Here is a 22521-nt window from a genome sequence, read left to right on the forward strand (position 1 = left end):
GGGGTCCCATAACTGAGTTCTGCTCAAGAGCAATAGGGTGGAGGTTAGGCTTCTATAATCAATGACCCACACTGGACTATCATGACTTCCATCACTGATACCGCATGTCTTCCAATGGACATCCTTTGCTCTTTGTCTCCTTCAGTCCATATGGGAAACATACACTTATATGGGGATCCTACTTGAAAGAAAAGAACTCCCTATTGGATGTGAACAAAAACATTATTTGGATGTTTTATTGTCATTAGTTTTTATGTATAAAAGCAGACTTATTTTAAAATGTAAAATATACCTAATTTGTGATCTTTACATCAAGTTATACATTTAAAAAAGGGTGTTCCCAGCACCCTGGGCTCAGACCTATTCTCCCTGTGGCTGAGAACTGAGTGGCTGGCAGGCAATCACTGCTGCTGTGGCTGCCGTGAAACAACCGATTTTAGGAGCTCTGGAGCAATGGTGTGGGAGTTAATGATTTGTTTGCTTACACTGTCTCCTCCACCAACTCGGCTAAACTTTTGATGCTGATTCATTCTTTCCACAGACCAATTAAATTACTATTTTACCATATATTTTTCTCACAAGTGACTCAAAATTTTTGTGAAACAAAAACGATAATAAAAATATTTATCTGTGACCAGTTTGAGTAGATCTGTGGCAAATCAGTGAAGCAAGAAGATGAACACATTATCATTATTAATTATTATTAAATAATCATTATTTTATTAATAAAAGCCAACTCTGTAAAATATTAAACAAGTGCTATATCTTTTTTATCAATTTTTCTTTTTGCCAAGCAAATCAGTGCTAGTGACAATGTTACTTTTCAATGATTATCCTGTCATCCTGTAAGACAAGCCATGTTCACATGTCTAGTCTTCCATCAGTTCAAGGTGAGACAGGAGTAGACTTGGGTCCTGTTCACTCACTACTGTTGTTTATTCAACGTTTGACAAGCATGTATGGATGCCTGCATCATTAAGTACATGAGCTTGACCCTCTACTGACCACAATGACAGTCTTGATCATGAGGTAACTTAGAATGGGTAAGAGAAATATTCTGTGAAAATAATCACAGTGAAATGCAAATTAGAACAGTTGTTATAACACAAAAACATTCTCTAAGAGCAGAAGTGAGGAGATCAGTTACAACTGGGATTTTGAAGTTTCATGAGAAGAGTGGAATTGAAATTAACTTTTGAAGAGTGGACAAAAGTTGCTTTTTAATTGACAAGAGAAGACCGTAGATAGGTCCTGGAGAAGCTGAAAGAGAGAAGCCGTGGATCTACCCACAAGAATAAAGTCACTGGAAGGTCAAAGGAGAGAGCGGATCAGAAAACTGAATGGAGTGGATCCCACAACCCACTTCTCTCCTTTTGGTAACTTTCCTATAACTTGTGATAGCAAATAAAGTAAAGCTTCAGATGAGAAGCAATGCTTTCTATATAGTGAACAAGCTAACAACTTAAATAGGATAAAGAGGAAGTGGCTGCACTTACATACAGTCTTGATTCTAAGCAAATGTCGGGAGATGCTATGAGATAACAATGGATTCTCAACCTCCACTGTATACATGAACTCTATAAAGCCCACTTTCATGAACAATGGAAGCCCTTAAGCTTTAGTGTTAGCATATAATGGCCTTTAATTGTAGAGGTTCCATTTTGAAGATTTTTTATTTACATAATTCTAAAAATAAAATTAATATATTCTCAAGATATTTGAGCCATAAGGACAATATTCATCACGTTCAGATTGAGACACTGGGAAGAACTGTAATGTTTGCTTCTAGCATGTCATCGATCAGCTGAGAGGTTCCTGGAATATTGGTTAATAGCAGGAGTCCATGTTCTGCCTCTGCCAAGTGGAAAAAAAAATAATAATAATAACCACTTCATGGGAGCATGGTGAAGAGTAAGGAGGATGTTTGTGAACACAGAAAGTGGTACATGGCATTCCAAGTACTTGGCAAAAGAAACAGTGTTTGGAGCACTGAGTGACCTACAGGAACACAGAGGGACTGGGACTGTGGCCCTGACTGCACCATGAGGAGTAACCATCTGAGCCTTGGATTCATGGCACCTGGAAGATTGATCACCAGAGAAACAGACAGCCTCAACTACACCAACCAGAGGTAAGGATGGGTAGACAAGGTAAGGACACACACAACACCACAAAGAGCAACACGGCACCAATAAAAACTAGTGGCCCCAAAAGCAGGACTTGAACAACCAAATATAGATTAAGCAGAAAAAAAATGACCTAAAAAATAACTTTAGGAGAATGTTTGGGGCCCTTAAAGAGAAAATGAAAAAATTAGAAGGAAAACTCCAACCCAACGCAGTTGGCTACATCAACAAAAACACAGGCAATAGATGATCTCACAGCAGCAAATCCCAAAGAAGAGAAAAACACACAAAATAACATCACCAACAACTGAAACTAAAATAGCAGGAGACAGCAATCACTGATCATTAATTTCCCTTAATATAAATAGACTCAACTCACCTATAAAAAGACACAGGCTAACAGATTAGATACAAAAACAGAATCTAATCTTCTGTTGCATATAAGAAACACACCTCAACCTCAAAGACAGACATTGCCTCAGAGTAAAGGGTTGGAGAAAAATTTTTCAATCAAATGGACCTAAGAAACAAGGTAGTATAGCTATCCTAATATCTAACAAAATAGACTTCAGACTAAAATCAATCAAAAGAAACAAAGAAGGACATTTCATATTAGTCACAGGAAAAATCCATTAAAAGGAAACATCAATACTGAATGTCTATGCCCCAAATAAAAGGGCACCCTCATATGTAAAAGAAATACTACTAAGCCTTAAAGCACATATTAGATGTCATATGCTAATATTTGGAGACTTCAACAGCCCATTCTCACCACTGGACAGGTCGGTCAGAAAATTAACAGAGAAATAAGGGAACTAACAGATGTTATGACTCAAATGGGCTTAACAGACATCTATAGAATATTCCATCCAAATATAAAAGAATATACCTTCTTCTCAGCACCTCATAGAACTTTCTCAAAAATTGACCACATACAAGGTAACAAAACAAACTACAACAGACATAAAAAATTGAAATAAGCCCACGTATCTTATTGGATCACCATGGCTTAATACTAGAATTCAACAGCAACACTAATTCCAGAAAGTCCACAAACACATGGAAATTAAACAATGCTCACCCGAATCATCAATGGGACAAGGAAGAAGAAAGAAATTAAAGACTTCCTAAAATTCAATGAAAATGACCACACAACATACCCAAATCTATGGGACACAATGAAAGCCGTGTTAAGAAGAAAGTTCACAGCACTAAATGCCTACATAAAGATGTTAGAAAAATCTCACACTTGTGAATTAACAGAGCATTTGAAAACTCTAGAACAAAAAGAAGCAAACTCACTCAAAAGAACTAGATGGCAGGAAAAAATCAAATTGAGAGTTGAAATAAACAAAATAGAAACAAAGAAAACAATATAAAGAATCACTGAGACAAAGAGTTGGTTCTTCAAGAAAAATCAACAAAAGAGACAAACCTTTATCCAAAATAACCTAAAGGCAGGGAGAGAATATTTAAATTAACAAAATCAAAAATGAAAAGGGGGACATAACAACAGACACAGAGGAAATTCAGAGAATCATCAGGTCATATTTCAAAACCTTTATTCCACAAAATTGGAAAACGTAAAGGAAATGGCCAACTTTCTGGATAAATATCACTTATCAAAATTAAATAAATACCAGATAAGCAAATTAAACAGACCTATAACTGCTGAAAAAAATAGAAACAGTCATCAAAAGTCTCCCAACCAAAAAAAAAAAAAAATCCAGGACCAGACGGTTTCAGCTCAGAATTCTACAAGATTTTCAAAGAGCTAATACCAATACTCCTCAAACTGTTCCACACAATAGAAACAGAAGGAACATTGCCAAACTCTTTTTTATGAGACTACAATTACCCTGATACCCAAAACACATAAAGACATCACTAAAAAAGAGAAATACAGACAATCTCACTCATGAACATTGATGCAAAAATACACAATAAAATACTGGCAAATTGAATTCAAGAACGCATCAGAAAAATCATCCACCATGATCAAGATGGTTTCATCCCAGACATGTAGGGATGGTTCAACATATGAAAATCTGTCAATGAATCCACCATATAAGCAAACTGAAAAATGTAAACCACAATTATCTCATTAGATGCTGAAAAAGCCTTCAACAAAATACAACATCCCTTCATGATAAAGGTCTTGGAGAGGTCAGGAATACAAGGAACATACCTAAACATAATAAAGGCAATATACAGCAAGCCAACATCCAACATCAAACTAAATGGAGAGAAATTCATAAAAACCCTACCGAAATCAGAAACAAGACAAGGTTGTCTACTCTTTCCATATCTATTCAAGTTCTTGAAGTCCTAGCAAGAACAATTAGACAACAAAAGGAGATCAATGGGATACAAATCAGAAAAGAAGGCAAACTCTCACTATTTGCTGATGGTATAATAGTTTACATAAGAGAACCCAAAAATCATAAACACTTTCTGTAATTTAGCAGAATACAATCTCAATTGTGACACAAGGACATGTGCCCAACTATGTTCATAGCAGCATTGTTTGTCATAGCCAGAACCTGGAAACAACCTAAATGCTCCTTGACTGAAGAATGGATGATGAATATGTGGTACATTTACACAATGGAGTACTACACAGCAGAAAAAATAACGACATCTTAAAATTTGCAGGCAAATGGATGAAACTAGAAAACATCATTGGAGTGAGGTAACCCAGACCCAGAAAGACAATTATTATATGTACTCACTTCTAAGTGGTTTGTAAGCATAAAGCAAAGAAAATCAGCCTATAATTCACAATCCCAGAGAACCTAAACAACAATGAAGACCCTAAGAGAGACATATATGGATCTAATCTACATGGGAAGTAGAAAAAAATAAGATCTCCTGAATAAGTTGGAGGCATGGGGACCATGGGAAAGGGTTGAAGGGGAGGTGAGAGGCAAGAAGGGGAGCAGAGAAAATGTAGAGCTCAATAAAAATAATGAAAAATCAGTAGCCCTTTTTTACACATATGATAAATGGGCTGAGAAAGAAATCAGAGAAACATAACCCTTCACAATAGGCACAAATAGCATAAAATATCTTGGAGTAACTCTAACCAAACAAGTGGAAGACTTGTATGACAAGAACTTTAAATTTTTGAAGAAAGAAATTGAAGACACCAGAAAATGGAAAGATCTTTTCATGCTCTTAGGTAGGTAGAAGTAACATAGTAAAAATGGCAATCTTACCAAGAGCTATCTACAGATTCAATACAATACCCATCAAAAATTCCAGAAAAATTCTTCCAGACCTCAAAAGAACAGTTCTAAAGTACATATGGAAAATAATAATAAAAAAACCCTAGGATAGCCAAAACCATCCCGTACAATAAAAGAACTTCTGGAGGCATCACAATCCATGAATTAAAACTGTACTATAGAGCCACAGTACTGAAAACAGCCTGGTATTGGAATAAAAACAGACAGAATGGCCAATGGAACTGAACTAAAGACCCAGACATTAATCCACACACCTACAAACACCTGATTTTTAACAAAGAACCAAAAAATATAAAGTAGAAAAAAAGAAAGCATATTCAACAAGTGGTGCTGGCATAATTGGAAATCAATAGGTAGAAGAATAAAAATAGATCCATATCTATCACCATGCACTAAACTCAAATCCAAATGGACTAAAAACCTCAACATAATGCCAGCCACACTGAACCTCATAGAAGAGAAAGTGGAAAATACATTTGAATGCATTGGCACAGTAGATCACTTCCTAAATATAACCCCAGTAGCACAGACACTGAGAAAAACAATTAATAAATGGGACCTCCTGAAACTGAAAAACCTCTGTAAGAGCCGGGCGGTGGTGGTGCACGCCTTTAGTCCCAGCACTCAGGAGGCACAGGCAGGTGGATCTCTGTGAGTTCGAGGCCAGCCTGGTCTATAAGAGCTAGTTTCAGGACAGGAACCAAAAGCTACGGAGAAACCCTGTCTCGAAAATTCAAAAAAACAAACAAACAAACAAACAAAAAAAACAACAAAAAAACCCTCTGTAAAGCCAAGGACATGGTCAACAAGACAAAATGACAGCCTACAGAATGGGAAAAGATCTTTACTAACCCCATATCAGACAGAGGACTGATCTCCAAAATAAACATATATTTCTCTCTTAGGGTCTTCATTGTTGTTTAGGTTCTCTGGGATTGTGAATTATAGGCTGATTTTCTTTGCTCAAGAAACTGGTCATCAAAAGAACAAATAATCCAATTTTTAAAAATGGAATACAGACCTAAACAGAGAACTCTCAACTGAGGGATCGAAAATGGCTGAAAGACACTTAAGGAAATGTTCAACATCCTTAGTCATCAGAGAAATGAAAATCAAAACACCTATAAGAATGGCCAGAATCAAAAACACTGACGACAACTTATGATGGAAAGGATGTGGGATAAAGGAACACTCTTACATTGCTGGTGGGAGTGCAAGCTGGTTCAGCCCCTTTGGACGTCAGTGTGGCGACTTCTCAGAAAATTAGGAATCAACTTTCCTCAGAATCCAGCAATTCCACTTTTGGGTGTATATCGAAAAAATGCTCAATTGTGCCCCAAGGACATGCGCTCAACTGTGTTCATAGCAGCACTGTTTGTCATAGCCAGAACTTGGAAACAACTAAATGCCCCTTGACTAAAGAAAGAAAAAGGAAAATGTGGAGTATACTACATAGCAGAAAAAATAATGACATCTTGAAATTTTCAGGCAAATGGATTGATCTAGAAAACATTATATAGAGTGAAGTAACCCAGACACAGAAAGACAATTATCACATGTACTCACTCGTAAGTGGCTTTTAGACATAAAGCAAAGAAAAGCATACAAATCACAATCCCAGAGAACTTAGACAACAATGAGAACCCTAAGAGAGACATACATGGATCTAATCTACATGGGAAGTAGAAAAAGACAAGATCTCCTGAGTAAACTGGGAGCATTGGGACCATGGGAGAGGGTTGAAGGGGAGGTGGGACAAAGGAAAGGGAACTGAGAAAAGTGTATAGCTCAATAAAAAAATAAAAAAGGGAAAAATGGAAAAAAGAAACAGTGTTTGTCACTGCTGTCATCACTGTCTCATCAACAGATGCCTGCTGCTTACGTTCCCTGAGCCTACAGAATTGTTTACATTGTCTCACTGTCTTCACAGAAACTCAGTGAACATGAGAGTTTGAAATGCTGAGGCTGTAGAAAGCACAGAACTTCAGACAGAGGAAGACGTCATTGGCATTTCCTAAGCAAAAGTGAAGTGTAAGAGTTCTCTGGCCTACACACAGCAAATTGTTCTTCCCCTAAGACACGAGTGATACTTTGAGCCTAGGACACTCAGGGCACAAAAATCTATCACATATAAACATAGGGTACCCTGATCAGACTTTGTTTTGAAACAGGGTTTTGCTCAAATGCACAGTCATCCCACGCCTTTAGTTCACCAGGCCTCAATTTCCTCAGTTGTGGAATGGGCAGAACAAGAGTCAAGTGGTCATCAAATGCCATCCAGGCAGTGCTTTTTGGATGCGGAAGGTGTAAGGAGGCTGGCTATTTTCTGAAGTGCTTTATGTGCAAGGACTGTAGTAAGGCCCCCGTGTAATGAACCCAGGGCAACCCTCCTTTTCATGGCTTCTTTGTCTTTGATTGTGGCCCAAGCCATACATTTCTTCTATGCTCATCAGTCATTTTTACTACATTTTGAAGACAGGGAGGAACATGTTGGAATGCATAGAAGCTGGACTAAGGCTCAAGCCTCATGCTCGCTTTTGATTTACCACATCTGAGAAAGCAATTACAAACCCCACATAGTTTTCTTCTTTGCCAAGCAATTTCACAGTTGTTAAGGACCATAGCTTTTCTGCTTCCTCAGGCTATTACATATGATGTAGTCAGTGCTGCAGGGGCTCCTTTTCCTGGACTGAAACACATCCCAACATATATTTCCCTTCCCACAAAACGATGATAGGAAAGAACTGGGGACTAAACTTCACCCCGTCGAATTCCTGGCCACTCAGCTCTACCCCACATGTCCTATCAAATCACGCACTGCTAAACTTACAGATCCTAGAATGAGAGCCAATCTTGTTCAACTGACCCCACAGTGAGATGTGTGTTCAAAGGGCTAATGATGATGAGTTGGGCTTGGGAAGCTGGGGACACCCAGATCTTTTAAGATTCAGTGAGGCTGGCTATCTTGGAGTGCATCTGTAGATTTTCAGAATCCCAGTCTCCCAAAGCTTTGTCATAATCATCAAGAGATTGCACGTCACACTTCCAACAACACAGAATGGATATTAGAGCGAAGGAAAGAGAAGGCAGGCAAACCAGCCACCAGGATTGACTTCCTTCCGTACCCACCTTGTGATTCCGCCCGTGCTTGTCCAGGAGGGAGATGATGGACTTGATGTGACCCTCTGCTATCAGGTTTAAGGCTTCTGGGCTTTCAATCAAGATGCAGTGCAAGACCTCCAAGATACCTGCATGAACGCCATAACAATCATCTGGCCATTCAGCAAGCTGCAGAACTGGCCAGATTTAGAAATCCGAGGTAAAAGGAGCTTCCTAAGGGGCTAGAGCGCCACAGTTTGTTGACTTTACTAAACTTTCCCAGCCAGAAGAGAGATGTAGAAATTTTCGGTAGATTCCAGGGGTCCCAAAGCCACATAGCCTGTAGCTTAGAGGTGATTTTAATTCAACACTAACTTAATCCTCCCTTTCCTAGTAACATGATCTTTGTCAAATACATGAAAGCAGTTGTAAAGTGGGATCATTAAACTGATCAAATCATTAAATACATACATACGTACATCTATCTATCTATCTATCTATCTATCTATCTATCTATACATACATATAAGCAGTTGCCCAATTTACCTATGGATTACAAAGATCATTCAAGCAATTTAGAACTATTCTGACTTTATCCTCAGAATAAGTACTTTTCTAAGAACAGAAATTAGGGGTTATTTTTGATGTCCTAATATAGTTAATAAAGTTCTTGATGTAGGATTCCCCTCTGTATGCTGTGAATATGTTTTATTATCATTGGTTAACGAATAAAGCTATTTTGGCCAATGACTCAGGCATATTTCTAGATAGCTCTTCCATCTTGAATTAACCCATTTGTATTAATCTATGTATTGGCACAAGGCTGTGGTAAGGATCTGGCTTCTGTCTCCTTCGGCGGTTATGTGATGTCTCCTTGACTCCACCTACTTTTTCTCTATATCTCTGTTAAAATTTTCCACATGGCTTTGCTCTGCTAAGCCATTGGCCAAAGCAGCTTTATTCATTAACCAATGGTAATAAAACATATTCACAGCATACAGAGGGGAATCCCACATGACCTATGAGCTTGAGAAACACACTGTATTCATTGACACAGTGGATGGGTTTCTATGCACAGTTTGAGGCCCTAAGGTAAACAAATATTCCTGAAGCATGGCACATACAAGGTTAACATCCTGGTGAGAATCCAAGGGAAGTAGCTGGCCAAAAGTGTCATTGGTTTTATTTTTAAAAATCCCTTAATTTGGTTTTATTCAATCAAGGTGTTCTTAACGTGTCCTGAAATATAATTTCACTAACAAAAGAAGGCACCAGAGAGAAGAGAAGCTTAAAATGATGTGAGCAGGACAGTGGTCCTTGGGGGACCATTCCTTGGCTGGTTTCCTCAAACACCTGCCAGCTCTAGACTAGAAAAGCACCAAAACATTGCAGCTTCCCATAGGATGCACTCATCTCTGAAGCAAACTGCTCAGCCTTGTGAGTGGTTACTTCCAATGATGACCACAGTGCTCACTTCTCCGAGAGTCATCAGGAAGGGCCATAGATGTGATACAAAAGGCCATTGGGGGTAGGTGGGTGAGGATTATTTACTCTGAAGTTAAAGGTCATCCTTTAATTCTGCTAAACTGAAATGCAAAGGGGGAATTCATTCTAAGTACCCAGAGAATAAGGGAGCAGGAGGAGGCAGCACCACTGGGTGGGAGTGCGTGAAGGGCCATAGAGTAGAGGCAAAAGCACACAATGAATCCTCAGCCACAGAGGAAGGATTAAAGAAGTCCAAGTTAGATCCTGTTAAATAAAGGCAGAGTCCTGTCAGGAAGCATTTGAAAGTTGCTTATTTTCTTGTTGTTGTTGAATTGAGGATTAGTGGCCACCAAATGGAAATGAGTCAACTCTGTTTTCATTTCTACAAAAGGGGAATAAAATTATTCTTCCACAGTTAAACTTCATTGTTGCTGTTCTTAATTCTTACCTGAGGAAGATTCTAGTCTGTCCAGTTTACTAATTAACCAATCAAGGTTATTGGAGAATTGAGCACAGTTGTTTCTGTTTCCACGGATGAGAGCAGCTGAAACCGAGGGAAAAATTGATCATGCAGGTTAAAGGGCACAGTGATGGTGTGAACTTGAAAGCTGTTGAGTGATCCACAAGCTTAGCTCCGAAAAGGTCCTGAATGGCCATCTCACTTTGTCTGGCCCTTTGATACCTCCCCATTCCTACACCTAGGGCAATTAAAATTCTCTCACTCCCTCACTCACACATGCACTTCTGCTGTGTACACTGGCTACATACCTTGGCTTATACACTTGGCTACCACAGCTGACAATTCTATCTAGCTCTAATTTGGAGAGAACAACAAGCTACTGGTTCACAATGATTAACCAGGCTAGAAGAGAATCTTCAACAAATAGCCTCCAAGGAATTCTAAGTTTCACGTCAACAACCTATATGATTGAGCCTTTTGCATCTTCCCCGGGAGGAGGCGCTGCGTGTGTACTCACCTAGCAACTTGTAGAGCAGGTTTAGAATTTCTTTCCAGGCCATGCCACTCTCTTCCCTTGCGATCCCTGCAAAGTGTGCTACGCTATGGTAGATATTTAAGCGATCAATGCAATTCAATACCAGGGCCAACATTCCCTGAGGAGAGTTGAGGAAGAGATGAGCATTCTTCACAAAAAAGGCATGGTGGACCCCTAAGTTCATCCCCCCCCCCACCCCCATATCCTTCACCTTCTAAAACAGACAGTACTTATATGGCCACAGATTTTCATTGAGCCAGCAGAGTTTTTTCTTCTTAAAAACAAAATACACATTTTTTTTTAATGCCTCGTAGACCTAAATAACATCCATTTGTGGGGTGAGTCAGCAGTCTCTCGTGACGGGTTTGTCCCCATGTGCTGTGTTTAACTCAGTCCAAGGGCACAGCAAGGAAGACAGAGTGTGAATGAGACACGCACAAACTTCCCTTCCGTCTGATGAGACACGGTTCTGACTCAGTCAGGAACTGCTCTGGGTAAAGTTCCCACTTCCTTCCTAAACCTCGAATTTAAGAAATCTCATTCATGTTATGGTTTCTGATTTTGTGTTTTTATGGAATTTCGGTGTGTGTGAGTCTGTTTGTCTCTGCATCCGTGTTTCTTGTACCCTTTTTTTAAAAAAAGCAGGGTGTATCTTTTTTTTTCTTTATTTTGTCCTATTCTTTTTTTATGTTTTATTTTTTTAGTGATTTTTTTTTGTTCTCTAATTAGAGTGAGAAAGAAAGGGTGTGGATTTAGGTGGGGGTGTGTGGGAAGCATCTAGGAGGAGTTTGGCGAGGGTTAACTATGATCAGAATATCTTGTATGAAAAAAATCTATCTTTAGTAAAAAAGAGAAATTCATTCATGCAAATGATGCAAATCAGACCACCACATTCACTTTCCTTACCCCTAGGTGGGGTTTAGAGAAAACAAACCTAAAGAGCATCTTCAACCCCTTTTCCAGCATTCTTACAGGATGATGGCACCCCACGAGAACATGTGTACCTAGTTATTACTAATATAGAGGGAGGAGATGGTGAATGTCCTCTCAATAGTCTATGGCACACGCAGACGGCCTCCAAGTCCTTCTCTGCTAAGATCTACAGACTGGACAGCGATTGTTGTAATCCCACATCAATAACTTGGGATGAGTCTGCAGGCACAGAGTACTGGGGAAGTCCACTACAGCCTAACAGTACCAGACCACCATGCCCAAGTTCAGAGGAGGCCATGACTTATCTAAGGTCACCTGCAGGCAGGAATGGGGCCAGAATAGGTTGAGTCTCAAGACACCAAACTGCCATTTAATGTTTCCTTCACATTCAGTCCCTACCCCAGTGACTCGGATATTCACTGTCTAAAAGGCCATCATCCGTATCCTTCAAACCTGTTTCCCAGATACTTCTGTTGTGGTCGAATATAAGCACTTGCATTTTTTTCAAAGTGGTTTCCTAGGTAATTCTGACATATCCCAAAATTTGCGGATCAGAACCAACACATGCTATAACAAGCTTATTTATTGTTAGTGGATTCAGGATACAGCTACTCAATGAAGCATCAAATCCTAAACAGCCTGAATGGGTCAACCATCACTAATCTATCACTGGTGGTTGTCAGGGAATATCAATCTACCAGTAGATTCTTTTCTTTCCAGCTTCTGGGAAGCTTCTTATTCTCGAGTCTGCTCATTAATATGTGTATTCCTATAAACAGAGATATATCCATAGGGATAGTTCAGCTCTGAATGAAAACAGAATCAGTCAATTGATTGATCAGTCAATCAATCAATCACCAGTCTTTCTTTCTTGACTTACCTCCTCCTTGAAAAGATTCTGTCTGTTTTTGAGAGACCGGAGCTTATTCTGTTTGTCTTCATGTTGCATCTCCTCCTCTGGTGGCTGGAAGTAGGCAATCAAGTCATGTAGGGTCTGCAGGACCTCTTCGATTGGCAAGGTGACAGGAGCAGCTGTGCGGTTGTTTCCACTACAACAAACATGAGATGCCACTGCTCAGGCACCAGGCAGCAGCAGGGCAGTGACTAAGGCTACTGGGTCCTTCTAGCTCCATACCGGGGACAGTGAACTACTTGCTGGGGTGGTCATTGCACCAACAACCCCAAGATGTTTGTATCCATTTAAAGCAATGTCATAAACAAGGAAACATGATTCTTTTTGGCACACTTGCTTTCAAGCAGCTTACTATTTATCCTGTTGCATTGCTATGCTCAGCACTCAACACCAAACTGGTCTTCACTGAGTCTCTAATGATGATTTCTGTGTAATCTAAGGAGGGAATGTCGACTGTGGTTATTAGGGTGTCAGTTTCTATCTGTGACAGATGGTTCCCTTCCATTCACCCTTGTCTGTCTGTCACACTTTCTCTTTAAAGAAACACTTGAAAAAAATAGCAAAGGTATTAACCTACCATACTGTTCTTTCAATCTATGATACCTTCTTAGAATAGGTGAAACACAAGACTGGAAGAGGTGGGGGTCTCTCCATCTACACTGTCCTGTGTTCTCTCTCTTCCCACGTACTTCCTATCTCCAAGTATTTGGATGTGTGCACACACCTGCTTTATGTCTTCTAAGTGTTAATGTTGCCTTTGCTCTCTGTGTCCATTTCCCACCTCTGGATCCTTCTGCCCCAGAATCCCTCCCTCTGCACACAGCTTCCTTGCCAGGCTTAGCTTATCCCTCTTAGCTTCAGTGTCTATTCCTCTTGACTTCTGCTCCTTCTTAATGTTAAACTTAAAGGGTTGCTGTCAATATCTTTGCTCATTTGCCATCCTACACAGTTCTTAGCAACTGTACAGAGGGTGAAGAAAAAACACAGTGGAATTTTAACTCTTTCTTCACAGTTCCCTCTTGCTCTGTTCCTGTGCTATGATCTGGATTTGCCTTCTTAGAAGGCTGCTGCATACTGTTGCTGTCTCGGATGAGATGGAAGACAAGAGTCTGTTTCCAAATTACTTTTCCTCTTTTATTTCCTAGCTGTTGCAAAGTTGTCACTTCTGAGGCATGGATTTGTCAACACTGTTGTTTCTTCTAAAAGATCCTGCCGTGACCGGGAGAAAAAGAGCTCCACTGAGCGTGAAGAATCCAGAAGAGCTGGAGAAGGGAACTCAGTAAACCCATTGTATAAAAAAACTTGATAAAATTAAATAAATTCAGGATTCTGAAAGCTGGCCGGGTGGTGTGTGTGTGTGTGTGTGTGTGTGTGTGTGTGTGTAATTGGGAAGTGATGTTTTGTTTGTTTGTTTGCTGATAAACAAACCTTGGCAAGAACAGCGGGAGTCTATTGTCTTTTAGGTTAGGGATACTTTTCAATCAGGTTCAGAGCAAAGGCTTCCAATAGGGTAGGGAAGACTAAGGGCAAGAACTGACCAAAGTCCATGCCATCCTTTTACATCTGGGTGAATGTGGGGCCCCAAGAAGATATAGAGTAAATTCCATGATTGAACTGTAAACTGCCTGAATTTCAAATGTATTTTACAGTCAAACATAGAACCATCAAAGTACATTAGACAAGAAATGCTAAAGGAAACCTCAGGAAGTTAATGACTCCAAACTGCAGGCAGAGCCCACATGAAGAAATAGGGGAAAGGTGAGAAGGCATAATGAAACAAATATTTAAATCTGATGCTCTGTTTTGGTCTTCTAATTGATTCAACAAGCCATTCTGTAAAGCAATCATCATAAAACTGTACTGCTATGCTTCTAACAGATGGAGACATCACCATGGCAATGTTACCACAAGGAGGAGGGAGAGACAGAGCAACACTGAAACGAAGTTGCTTTACTTAAGTTAGCATGAATCTGAAATAGGTTATTCAAGTTAAAAACACATTTATATTACTAAGGAAAAAATCCACTAAAAATTAAAAAAAAACTCACCAAACTAAATAGTATTCTAGAAATATGTATTCAACCCTAAAGAGGGTAATAAAAGATAGAACAAAGGAGAGAAACAAAAGCAGTAAATGACAATTATAACTAAACATCTACTTAATTAAACATTAAACATACCAATGAAAAGATTTTTTAGACTTGATTTGAAAAAAAAATGTGATCTTCAGGAGACAGAGCTGAGGGTCAAAGCCACCCATGAGGTGAGAGCATGAGGTTAAAGATGTTTAACCAGTACTGTACTTTGCATGCGTGATACTGAGGGACAAAGTCGAGTGGAAAGACATTTATAGAGAAGTCATGATAATTTATTATTTCCAAAGAGTCAGCTTCTCAAGGCAGTGTGCATATTATAAAAATAAGCACAGGACAACAATGATCAGAACATATGAAAAAAAATCATACAGCCTCGAGTTTGAAGACAAAATTCTGTAACAGTTTGAAATGTCAATACCTTATTCTCAGTCACTTAAAGTAATAAATCTTACTAACAGAGCATCAGAACGCAGGGCAAAGAAAAAGTATGACAAAAATCAAAAATCAAAACAAAACAAAAAAAACCCACAGTGAATTTCTAGAAACAGATGGCTTGGTAAAGGACATTTGCAAAGACCCTAAAGAAAGCACGGAGCTTAATACAAAAAAATAATAATAAAAAAAATTTAAAAAACCTTTGATGTTTTCCTTCTAAGATTAAAAATAAAACAAGAATATCTGCTCACAGTGTCACCATTACACACTGTACTGGATGTTCCAACCAGTACGAGCAGAGGTGGGGAAAAAAATAAAGATCATTCCTGTTGCAAAGGAAAAAAAAAATCTCTCTTCATTCATAGATGACCTGATCTTTTACTGAGAAAACTCTTAAAACTCTATATAAAAACAAAGCTGTTAGAATTTAAAAACAAACAATTTCAATGACATTTCTGGATACATAATTAATATTTTAATAATGATGTCTCTAAAATAATCTGAACTAAACTTTAAAATACAAATTCCACCTACAATAGTATTGAAAAGACACAAACGGATAGGAATAAATTGTACAACCGAACTCTAAGACTGTACATATACTGACAACCTCAGTTTCTTCCCGAAAGCAAATGGAAAGCATAGGAATGGAAAGACCATCCATGTTTGTGCGATTACTAAACATCCCTACAGTGACAAGCCTTCCAAAGCTACTCTACAGGTAAAATGCAGTTTCTAGAAATGCCCCAGCAGGGTTCTGTAAGATTTATTTTTTACAGAAATTTACAAAATCACACTAAACTTCACACAAGAAAGCAGACTGAATCACAAAATTGAAGGACCCATGTTACATGATTTCGACAAGTTTGAATTAACCCAGACTGTGTTTTAAAATACTGATGGGCATGTGGTTCAAAGAAACAGCTAAGAGACCAACAATAAACTCTTACATTTGTGGACTTTTCTCTGTGTGTGTGTGTGGGGGGGTATACATGTGATTGCACGTGAGAGTGACTGGCAGGCAGAGGCGAACCTTTGGCATTACAGTCAGGAATTGTCCGCCTCTCAGTTAAGATAGGGTCTCTCACTGAGGCTTGCTAATTAGACTAGTCTGCCAGGTCAACAAGCCTGGGGGATCTGACCACCTCTACCTCTCCTGCTAATACTACACACCCCCTGTGGCTAGGCTCAGGTGACTTTTGACAAAGCTGCCAAGGCAAATTATAAGGAGCAATCCAATATCTTTTACCCCTTACTGTGTAGCCAAAGCTGGCCTTAAACTTGTCTTCCTGATTCAGCCTCTGGAATGTTGAGATTACAGCGTGCACCACTAGGACTAGGTTTTTCCTCTCTTTTTTTCTTCTTTCTTGTGTAGTGCACGTGTATGTTCATGTGTGTGTGTGTGTGTGTGTGTGTGTGTGTGTGTGTGTGTGTGCATTTGTGTGTGGGTGTGTATGAGTCCACTTAAGTAGAAATGTGTGGGGTCAAGAAGCTGACATTGGGATTTTTTTCCTCAATCACTCTCCACCTCATTTTCTGAGACAGAGTCTTTCTTGGAATTTGAAGTTCACTTTTTAGGCTAGACTGGCCAGTTAGTGAGACGTCTCTGCACCCTATACTACAGTGCTAGGGTTACAGATGTCCACTGCCACTCCCAGATTTCACATGGCCACTGGGGATGTGAACGTAGGTCCTTACGCTTGTACATCAAGCACCTTACCCACTGAGCGATCTTCCAGCCACTAAGAAGAAAATGAGAAGGGCAGGAAATATGGCTCAATGGATAAGAACACTGACTGCTCTTCCAGAGTACCCAGGTTTGTTTCTCAGCACCCAGATAGCAGCTCACAACTATCTGTAACTCCAGTCCAAGAAGATTCAATATCCCCTTTTGGCATCCACAGGTTCCAGACATATACCTGGTGCACAGATATATGTGCAGGCAAAACACTTAGACACAGAAAATAGATTAAAATTTAAAAAAAAATAAAAAGAAAATGAGAAGGAAAACCACACATTAGGATATAAAAGTTGCGAATCATAAATTTGGTAAATGACTTGTATTAGCAGGTTCACTGAACTTAGAAATCTCAATTAGAAGACAAATGACTCAAGGTTTAAGAGGCAAACACATCTGATTATACTGCACCAAAGAAGATACATGAATGTCCACAAAACACATGAACATATGTTTTCATACCAGTATTCATATGGGAAATGCGAATCCACACCATTGCACATTCCACTTCGACTACATAACGGCTACAATCAAAACATCAGATAACAACAAATATAGGCAAAAACACAGGGAAAATGGAGCTTCATTCATTTATGAGGGGGCTATAAATCATATATGCCCCCTTGGGAAACAGTTCTTTTCAGTTCATGTCCCACATGGCTATGTATGCCTGAAATTTCATCACTTTGGAGGCTGAGTTAGGAGGATCAGGAAACCAAGGTCATCCTGGGCAATACATAAAGATGCTGCCTCGAGGTAAATAAACAGGTCCCGGAATATAGCTCAGATGGTAGAGCCCTTGCCTGGCATGTGCAAGGCCCCGAGTTCAAGTTCAATGCCAGTATAGCAACCAAGAGAGAAAGAGAGACAGAGAGAGAGAGAGAGACAGAGAGAGAGAGAGAGAGAGAGAGAGAGAGAGAGAGAGAGAGAAAACAACAAAACAGTAGATACACTTAAATTTTAGTTGATGGATGAATGGTTCAACAAAATTTGGTAGATGTATTCAATACAATGCTTATATTTGAAAAGAAATAAAATTCTGAAAAATGATTAAAAAATTAAAATCATTTTGCTATGTGAAAGAAAGTGCACAGAAGGACTAAGATGCAATGTCATAAGTACTTAGGAAAGTAAACTACATAGACACGGAAAGGAGGATGGGGATGACTATTGAACTGGCGCAAGGATTAAGTGTGCTATGGATTACAGAGTGGGGATGGCTGCATAACAGTGGAAATTCACTCAAGGCCACCGAGACGAACACCTAGAAATGGCTAAAGCTGGGGACTTGGGCGATGATCTGAGTAAGGAGTTGCTCTGCAAGACAGAGGACTTGAATTTGGATTGCCAGGACCTGTGCAAAACTAGTCATCATTGTGAGTGGTGGCGCACACTGGGTGGGGGAAGCAGAGACAAGTCAGTCTAGCCAATCAATCAGTAAGTTTCGTGTTCAGTGAGGGAGTCTATCTCCAAAAGTAAGGAATGGGGCAACAGAAGAAGACACTTGACACTGGCTTCTGGACTTCACACGAGAATATATAGAAGTGTCTATGACAGACCACACCCCTCCACACACACTTCTACACGTCTACATTAATATCTCTAGAAGCATTACTTATAAAACTATTAAAAGGAAATAATTCATGGTTCTATTGATGAATATAAAATGTATGTTCATTTCTCTATAGGTAAAGTCTATGTACACACCCATACACTAAATACATACATACATATGTAAGAATGCAGATACTGTTCATCAATCTAAAAAAAAACCATGAATGAACTTCAAAAATACAATGCTGAGTGAAAAGGGAAGATTCAAAAAGAAAATATATTTTATTTAATCAATTTAATGTTTTAAGTTGAGACGAAACAGGGCTGTGAGTGGCAACTGCACCAAACTTCAATGGGCATAAGAGGCTGGAGGGAAAACAAAGAGAGACTGTAGGGAAATGGAACTATTCTAAAATTTGAAATATTCTAAAATTTAACTGTGGTGATTACTGCATAGCTCTGTACATATATTAAATCTCACTGAATTATTTATTTATGAGAATGAATTTTATGATATATACACTCTGCCTCAATAAGCTGTTTAAAAATAATTTTCCAATTGTCAGGCTTGTAATCCTCATTAACTAAGTAATAACAGTTGTATTGAAATATTAATTCACATCTCTTACAAGCATACATTTAAAGGATAGAATTCAGTGGGTTAATGATGTTTAGCATCTTCATAGTTATACAAATAGTAAACCATTTCAGAACTCTGTCATTAGCTCTTTTCCCCACCCCCAATCAGTCATCTTCTAGCTCCCATTAACCATTCATCTCCTTCCTGGGTCTACAGATTTGTCCATTCAGTTCCTGTACAGAGACCACACAGTGGGTGGCTTTTCTCACTTAACATGCTTTTGGTCACACTCAGGTAAAAAAAGGCAAAAGCAATGTACTGTGTCATAATATGCACTGGTAGTTCCTTATTCTATTTTAGAGATATGGCACATTTTATTTATCTGTTTGTAAACTGGTAAACATTTGGGTTATTTCTGCATTGGAGCTACCATAAATAACAATCCTATGAGTATTTACAGACATTTTTTTTTGTTCACATGTTTTCATTTTTCTTGTGCATATACCTAGGAGTTGAATTGATGGGTCCTGTAGTAACTTTTATATCTACGAGACAAAGGCGCTTCTAGACTGTCATTCACAGTGGCTGCTACAGTTTACATCACCATCAGCAGTGAAGAAGATTCCAGTTTCATCCTACGTTTCTTATTTAACATGTTTTATCTTAGTGGGTATCGACAGGTATTTTCTTGTGATCTGTGTTGTCATTTTCCTGATAGTTAATGATTCCAGCTGAACATCTTTTAATGTGTCCTTGCTCTTTTGCATATCTTTTAAAGACATTTCTATTTAGATCCTTTGACAATTTTAATCAGTTGTTTAACTTTCTCTATCACTGAAAGTTTCTGCTTTTTTTCTAGATACAAAGCCCTTATCAGATATACAATTTATGAACATTTTCTTCTTTTATGTGAATTGTCTCTGTTTACTTTACTGTATCCTTTGCCCTGAAATCATTCACAAATTTCAACAAAGTCCAATTTACTTATTTTTCCTCTGTTGCTTTTGCCTTGGTATCATATTTATGAAACCATGTTCTAATCCAATGTTGTGAAAGTTTAAGCCTATGTCTTTAAAATGTTTTATAGTTTTAGTTCTCATATTAAGATATTTGATTTATTCAGAGTTAAGTTTTGCATGTGAAGTTATAGCTGTTGATACCAAAAAAATTTTAACAGCAAACATGGGGAGACCTGGAGGACAGATGAGAAAACCATCTTCCGCATGGGTGATGGATTGGATGCTAGTCAGGACCACATGAATAATGTGCTTTGCATGCAATTTTCTCTCTGATTAAATTCTAACCAATGGAATGAATGCAAAATGAATTTATATAAAGAGATCTAGATCTTATCATTTATAAAAATGAAATACCATTTACTCCCCCACTCTTCCCTTTTGCAGGGCATACCTTAGGTACATTGACATTAATAAGCTACTTTTGATCATGTAGATGAAGAAATTTGCTGAAATGATTCTCATCTGTGACTGAATCTTAGAATCATAGAGAGTCTTCAATGAAGTACTGACATTTGGCTTTTGTTGTTAGTATTGAGACAGCAGCTCATTATACAGCCTAGAGTAGCCTGGAATTCAAAATCCTCCCACCATAGCCATTAGTACAAGGATTACAGAATGGGCCCCCGTTAACTTTGGATCTCACCTCCAGACTTTCAAGGAAGTTGGATTGAGACGCAGCCTAGAAATCACAGTGTTAAATGCTGCCTCAGTGAATCTAACACTTAGCCAAGGTTAAGAGGTCTAGTCCAGGAACTCTCTTGAGCTTTGAACACACAGGCAAGCATCACCTAGGCCAGTGGTTCTCAACCTTCCTAATGCTGTGACCCTTTAATACAGTTCCTCATGTTGTGGCAACCTCAAACCATAAAATTATTTCATTATTACTTCATAACTCTAATTTTGGTACTGTTATGAACTGTAACGTACATTTGTGATATGTTGGACATCTGGTATGTGATGCCCAAAGGGGTTGTGATCCAGAGGTTGAGAATCAATGTTAAGCAAACATAACTTGATAGCTCTAAGTCCATGGATGCCCTGTTCAGTTGATCTGAGGTCAGAGTTAACAATGTATATGTATAACAGGTTTCCTGGTATCAAAAGTGATTTGGAAGTGAAAGGAAATGGGGCAAAGTACCTGACGAACTGGCTGAATAAGGCTGTTGTGTTCCTGATGATGCGAGCAGCCTGGGACTCCTCCCGCTGGCACCTCTGCAGTGTTAATCCATCATCCATGTGGCCTTCCTGATGGAGTATGACCTACCCACCGAGCACAGGAACAAGTCCAGGTTACACATCACTCCACAGCTGGGCCACCCACATTTTCTGTGGTGTTTCCTTATTATTCCTTTCCCTCGCCAAGCTCCCCTGAGTCCATTTTGAAAACGGGACATTAACAAAGTTATTTTGCCCACATGCCCTATTACTGACATGTGAATTATTCCCACAACCTGGTGATTTGATGAGAATGAAATTTTATGTGCCACCATGGTATGAGCTACAATAAATTTCTTGTGCCTGGATGGCCAATTTGAAGGGAGAAAACATACTTTTGTAAGGGATATTTTTTTTTCTCTCTTTAAAATGAACACAGAGGCTGACCCTTGGAGAAGGGGAAGCCACTTGGTTTAGACCATTCTCCTTCATATGTAAATTGGGCAGGAACAATTCAAAGCAGAGCTCCCTCCTGGGATCAGGGTTGGATTTCTCTACTGAAGGTCAGCTAGAGTGAGCTGGTGAACCAGCAGATGGCCAGGGAAAGTTGAGTCAGTTGGAGTGTGTTTCTTATGGAGCTGATTCAGAGCACGGGCTCACATATCAAGTGCCACCCCCTGCCCAGTCCTGTTTGATTACTTGCCAGCTGAGTGACTTCATTGTAATTTGCTCAACAGCTTTGCTTCCAGATCACCATTTGCAAATGGGTGTTTATCTTGTAGGGCTGTTTGGGGGATTAGGTGATTTACATATAAATCAAAATGACTCTTGGAAAGTAAAAGGTGCTCAAAGGATGTTTACTATATGGGCAATAATTACTGATCTTTGTCCAGTTATGAGAAAAGCTAGTGGACTACTGATCACCAAGGACATCATGGCACTTGGGCAAAGCTAGCAGATTTAGGAATTCACTAGCTTGTCCTTTTACCGTGGTTCAAGTACCTGCAGGTGCTAAGTGAGAGGATTTGACCCTGGCTTGAGGTAAGGTCAAATCCTATCCTAAATTCCTGAGCACGAAAACACCTTGAGGATACGAGGGACCATGTAGGGTCTTTAGTTTGCAATCAAAGTTTATTTTCCTTTTC

General features: G+C 39.0%; 1 protein-coding gene across 1 annotated transcript in view; it reads right to left on the reverse strand.

Moving 5' to 3' along the window:
* The window catches only part of Ryr3 (ryanodine receptor 3), a 522546-nt gene that overhangs the window by 242823 nt on the left and 257202 nt on the right, over nucleotides 1-22521 (reverse strand). The window contains exons 12-16 of the mRNA XM_041678998.1: nucleotides 21360-21481; nucleotides 12767-12935; nucleotides 10936-11071; nucleotides 10407-10502; nucleotides 8504-8622 (exon numbers count right to left, since the gene is read on the reverse strand). Coding sequence (XP_041534932.1) covers nucleotides 8504-8622; nucleotides 10407-10502; nucleotides 10936-11071; nucleotides 12767-12935; nucleotides 21360-21481 — 642 coding nt within the window. The remainder of the gene's footprint in view (nucleotides 1-8503; nucleotides 8623-10406; nucleotides 10503-10935; nucleotides 11072-12766; nucleotides 12936-21359; nucleotides 21482-22521) is intronic.

The sequence above is a fragment of the Microtus oregoni genome, unplaced genomic scaffold (genome assembly GCF_018167655.1).
Source record: "Microtus oregoni isolate MIOR12 unplaced genomic scaffold, Mior012 000031F_ref0000149, whole genome shotgun sequence".
Taxonomy (NCBI): Eukaryota; Metazoa; Chordata; class Mammalia; order Rodentia; family Cricetidae; genus Microtus; species Microtus oregoni.